Here is a 5,611-nt window from a genome sequence, read left to right as displayed (position 1 = left end):
GAACTCACACAGGGGAGAAGCCTTTTTCCTATTCTTTTTTTTTAATCCAATATATTTTTATTGAGATTTTTTCATTAGGTTTTTTTTTAACAAAACAAGAAACCAGTACATACAATAATAAAATAACATACCATAGGGATGACATACATGCATCTCTCCTATATATCCTGTCAGATTGCCCATTACCGTCTGATACAATATGAGATACTAATAATTTATCTATATAATTTTCCTAGAGAAGAATGGATAGAGACAGAAAGAAGATGGCGGAGAGGATAATGCATCTCACCCTAGAGATCCTCTTCCGGCTTACTGGAGAGGTGAGAGATTCTGATGACGTCACATTACATCATTCTTATCTATGGGAATAACAGATGGACAGAACTGGAGAGGTGAGGACTCTGGAAATGTCTGGAGTGAGATTTATGAATGTGTCTCTCCATAACCAGGATTACACAGTAGTGAAGAAGACCTCTAGTGAGCGCTGTCAGGACCATATGTCTGAGGGATGGAGAAGACCCCTGAGCCCAATCACAGGGCCTCCATCTCACCCCCTGATACATGAGGACATCAATGACCAGAAGATCCTAGAACTCACCTACAAGATGATTGAGCTGCTGACTGGAGAGGTGACACTGCTGGGAATGCTGGGACATTTATACAGTAACGCTATGGAGGGATCGAGGGGATGACTGTATCATTGTATGTGTCAGGTTCCTATAAGGTGTCAGGATGTCGCCGTCTATTTTTCCATGGAGGAGTGGGAGTATTTAGAAGGACTCAAAGATCTGTACAAGGATGTCATGGTGGAGGTTCCCCAGCCCCTCACATCACCAGGTAATAGACAGGACTAAATACACACGGCCTATAATTATCTGTATGTAAAGAATGAATTCAGCCCCTGTATGTGTTTCCTCCAGATCTATCCAGTAAGAGGACAACACCAGAGAGATGTCTCCATCCTCTTCTTCCACAGGACTGTAAACAAGAAGATCCCAATGTTCCTCAGGAACATCAGGTAGATGGAGAGAAGGTGTCATGAGATCTCCCCTATGATGTGTAGACGGCTGTGTAGGTCTTGTGCTCAGTCTTGTATTATCCACCAGTATTATATGTTTTATACTTGTGTAATGAGAACGGTGGAGATGGCAGGATTAGAGCTGATCATAGATGTGACTTCTCCATCTGTCTGTGACTTTTACAATATTTGTTTCAGGGTGAAGATCTGACCCATATTAATACTACAGAGACATATGTGAGAGGTGATGAGCGGTGTAAAGAGGGGATTCCTACATATGACTACCCAGGTGAGTAGTAACCATTAAATGCAGAGAAGTCACAGATTCTTCTCCGTCACCGGCTGTGGCTGCTTTATCGGTGGTGTAGTCTGGTTGTGTCACAATTGTGTGATCACCATTTTACCTCTAGACCATAACATTTTCCTCCATCCAAAAATGTTCACATTACTTTTTGTAATTGTGAAAGACCTTTTCTGTAGGACTTACAATCTGGAGGATCCACCTACCCCCTGGGATTAGGAGACGCTGACCGTTACCTGCCCAGATCTGTACACTACAAAGCCAAATGGCAGCGTACGTAGAATGTGCTGACAAGTGAGAAAATCAGTTGAAGAGAAAGCGGAGGGTAATGATGCTGTTGGCTTCCTAGATCCCTGATATCTTATTGGATGAATCTACCTTCTCCCCCTTCTGTGCTGCTGAATGTGCTCACATGGTCCCTACAAGACCAGGTCCAGTCTGTGGCCAAACTTCACTTTTATTTTAGACAGCATTAAATGTGCAGTGAGGGCCAAATGTGAATTTCTGTACAATAACAACAGAGTTTCCCTTTATCCTGACTTTTCAGTTTCTTTTCAAACCAACTAACTTCAAACAGGATTGTGATAAACTATACAGAAAACATTACACCTGTGCCATGATATATCTCTAAGCTGTGCGTGGCTGATGGCTGTAATATACATTTATTCACGCCTGCAGGAGATGTGTTGGCTCCAGCCCTGGTTTCATGGATTCACTTCACGTCATAAATTCCATTATGTTTTCAATCCTAAGGAATTCAGATTACTGCACAATCTCTCCTGAAATGGGGGCGCTAATACTTTCTCTACTCTTCTGCTCAGGAGTCATAGTAGCTCCAATGGTCCATCATAAATGAGTGTGACTCCGGTTTAGTGTTGGATTTCTCCCTTCATACATACGTTGTTCTTGGGGATGTTACATGTTTTTATATTGTTTCTTTTTTACAAGTTCATTCTGTATGATAGTTTGATTGTGGTGGGATCGGCCGGCCTCACTTATGTGCGTCTGTAAGTCTTAAAAGAAAAGGTCTTCCTTGCCACTGCCAAATGCCCAAGATCTAAATTTAATCTAAGCTCTGCACTATTATAATAAGTTATTTTTGAACGTCTAATATTTCTTCTTGAAACTGATCTGATAGAAAATATTGTCCCTTACGATAGTTTAGATTGCCAAGAGCCACCGAGCCCCATACTCTAATTACCCCAGAGAGGTTTCACCACTAGTTACTTATTTTTTACTGAAGAAGACTGTTAAGTTTGATCATTTCAGGAGATGTTATTGTCTATAGTCACAGTTTTGCCCATCACCCTTTAACCCCTCTACATAAATCTGGACTTCTACAAAATCAGAAGACACAAGAGTAGTCAGTAAACGGTTCGGGGTCACAACAGGAAACAAATACACAAGCCGGGAGCTGAGCACAGAGGACTGAACCAGAGGAGAACAAGGCTGTATCTGGCAGCTTCCGGCAATATGCTTCCAGCTTTAGTAGGGTGTGGTGCTTTCCAAATGGCTGAAGCAGGGAGCAGATTACTCCAGCTGGACAGCACACACACCCATACTGCCAGACTGGATGGTACTACTGGTCCCAGGCATCCTAATCTTAGTGGCTGGACAAAGCCTGCGTCGCCCAGAGCTTCTAATTCTGATGTATCCTCCATCACCAGCGCCGCCTGCAGATTGGATGAGGCGGCACTTGGGGACAGAAGCATAAGAGAAACCTAGGCACTCAGGTAATGGATTTTAGCAAAAGAAATTTTAATTGCAGTCCATAGCAAAAATAACGTTTTGGGCTATGCGACCTTCATTAGTGCACGCCAGACACCAGCAGTGGATACCGCGGTCTTGTCTGTCATTTCTCCTTATCTTCTGGTCCCAAGGAATCACGTGCCTGAGACACTGCGTCCTCACCCTCCTTCTCTATTTCATTCCCAGCAAGTGGTACACTGATGAAGGTCGTATTGACCGAAACGTTATTTTTGCTGTGGACTGCAATTAAAATTTAATTTGCTAAAATCCATTACCTGAGTACCGAGGTTTCTCTTATACTATATACGGTTTTGGACCCTACTCGTGCACCCTGGTCCAGTTGTGCTGCGTTTTCTACCACTATTGGTAACAGAAGCAGACGTCACAGGAGCCGATCCCAGAAAACAATCGAACACAACTTTGTCAGAAGCCTTAATATGACAAAATAACAGAAAACCAGAGCAGTAGAAATCCCCGTAAAGTGACTCCATTTTGGAGATTATAACCCGTCAGTGAATTTAATCTATAGGAGTAGGGACTATTTTGACTCCACAGGCGCTTTCCGGAAATTAGCACGCAGTGGATGTTGGAGAATGAATCTTGTACATTTGCCATTTTATTACCCAACACATAGTGCCCAGATTGTGCTCCAGGAGACACACACCGTAAATTAAGTGGGTTCTTCTCACTATAGTAATGCCAAATACATGGATGCTAAATGTGGTTTGGGCACACTGCAAGGCTCAGAAGCGAGGGGGAGATCTGACTTTGGGAGAGCAGATATTGCTGGATTGGGTTATGGAAGCCATGTTGCATTTCTAGAGTCTTTGAGCCACTAATAATGTGGAAACCTCTGCTTTTCCACTGACAGATGATGGACCTGAGTGGGGACTTGTTTTTTGTGAGATGAGTAGAAGTTTTTATTGGTATTATTTTTGCCTACATATCATTGTTTGGTGGCTTTTTATTCCATATTTTTGGGGGAAGAATGAACAAACAGTTGGACACCACGCTCTACTGAATCATCCAATTAAGTTTTTTATTAGACTGTGAACTGTCATTGTCTTGGTGAATAATTCAATTTTTTTTACATAACTTCTTATTTTTACAGTTTAAGTAGAAATGCTCAAAAATATAAAACTCAAGGATATTTTATTCAAAAATAATAATTGGCTTTATTCTTAACAGATTACTGTACCAGGAGATCAGATGGACAGCTGACATCTTCAATTTTTAAATCAGATGATCTTGAGATCCCACAGGATGCAATTGAAGTGAATGACATTACTCCAAATATACCATCATCCCTTAACAATGAAGATCTGTCATCTGATCCTATGAAACAGGTCCTGTCTTCTGATTCATTACCAACTACTAAGGAAAATCAATGTCACAAAATAAGCATTAAAAAACAAATTGTTCCTAATGCAACGAAGCCATTTTCACTTTCAGAATATGGAAATAGCTTTTCCCGCGAAAAGTCTACTCTTAAACATCAAAAAATACACATAGCAGAGAATAGATTTTCTTGTTTCAAGTGTGAGAATAGTTTTAACACGAAATCATCTCTTGTTAGACACCAGAGAACTCACACAGGGGAGAAACCTTTTTCCTGTTCAGAATGTGGAAAATGTTTTAACTATAAACTGAATCTTATTATGCACCAAAGAACTCACACAGGGGAGAAGCCTTATTCATGTTCAGAATGTGTGAAATGTTTTAACAATAAATCAGATTTTGTTAAGCACCAGAGAACCCACACAGGGGAGAAGCCTTTTTCATGTTCAGAATGTGGGAAATGTTTTAACCAAAAATCTAATCTTGTTACACACCAGAAAATTCACACAGGGGAGAAGCCTTTTTCCTGTTCAGAGTGTGGGAAATGTTTTAACCATAAACTGAATCTTATTATACACCAAAGAACTCACACAGGGGAGAAGCCTTTTTCCTGTTCAGAATGTGGAAAATGTTTTAACCAGCAATCATCTCTTGTTAGACACCAGAGAACTCACACAGGGGAGAAGCCTTTTTCCTGTTCAGAATGTGGAAAATGCTTTGTGAAGAAATCATCTCTTCTTAGTCACCAGAGTAATCACACAGGGGAGAAGCCTTTTTCATGTTCTTAATGTGGGAAATGTTTTACATGGAAATTAACTCTTAATAAACTTCTGCTTAATAAACATCAGAGTGTCAAAATTCCTACGCTCAGTGTGTCTTGGACGCTGTGATTGACAGCTCAGTTGTTCAATCTGGTGCAGTTGTAAGCTGAGCTGTCGGTGCTGAGTAGTGTTGAGCGAATTTGTTTGGCATTTCAAATTCGGGTTCGTGTTCAGGGTTCTGGCTGGATTGCACCAAAAAAAAATCGGCTCCACCCACGAACATCCCTGAATTGCCACGCTGATGTTATCTGTGTGACAGTGTGGTAAATCAGGGATGTTCGGGGGCGGAGCCGATTTTTTTTGGCGCGAACAAGCCGAAACCCCGAACACGAACCCGAATTTGAAATGCTCAACAAATTCGCTCAACACTAGTGCTGAGCTTCT

General features: G+C 41.3%; 1 protein-coding gene across 1 annotated transcript; it reads left to right on the top strand.

Moving 5' to 3' along the window:
- Nucleotides 1-733: 733 nt before the first annotated feature.
- LOC141178667 (uncharacterized) lies at nucleotides 734-5,392 on the top strand. The gene is made up of 4 exons (XM_073660556.1): nucleotides 734-837; nucleotides 921-1,018; nucleotides 1,217-1,307; nucleotides 4,257-5,392. Exons 1-4 carry the CDS (start codon nucleotides 753-755, stop codon nucleotides 5,192-5,194), a joined length of 1,212 nt encoding a protein of 403 aa, XP_073516657.1. The 5' UTR covers nucleotides 734-752; the 3' UTR covers nucleotides 5,195-5,392.
- Nucleotides 5,393-5,611: the final 219 nt, after the last annotated feature.

Source organism: Phyllobates terribilis, unplaced genomic scaffold (assembly GCF_046119375.1).
Source record: "Phyllobates terribilis strain yellow unplaced genomic scaffold, ASM4611937v1 Scaffold_29__1_contigs__length_15306474, whole genome shotgun sequence".
Classification (NCBI taxonomy): domain Eukaryota; kingdom Metazoa; phylum Chordata; class Amphibia; order Anura; family Dendrobatidae; genus Phyllobates; species Phyllobates terribilis.
Note: the sequence above shows the minus strand (reverse complement) of the source record. Positions and strands in the feature narration are given on the sequence as shown.

Bases quoted from the DNA above. Each gene is read 5' to 3' on its own strand.
- LOC141178667 (XM_073660556.1), top strand. From the start codon at position 753: ATGGAGGAGTGGGAGTATTTAGAAGGACTCAAAGATCTGTACAAGGAT. The intron at 838-920 runs GTAATAGACAGG...TGTTTCCTCCAG, and splicing joins CCAGCCCCTCACATCACCAG to ATCTATCCAGTAAGAGGACA. The intron at 1,019-1,216 runs GTAGATGGAGAG...TATTTGTTTCAG, and splicing joins ATGTTCCTCAGGAACATCAG to GGTGAAGATCTGACCCATAT.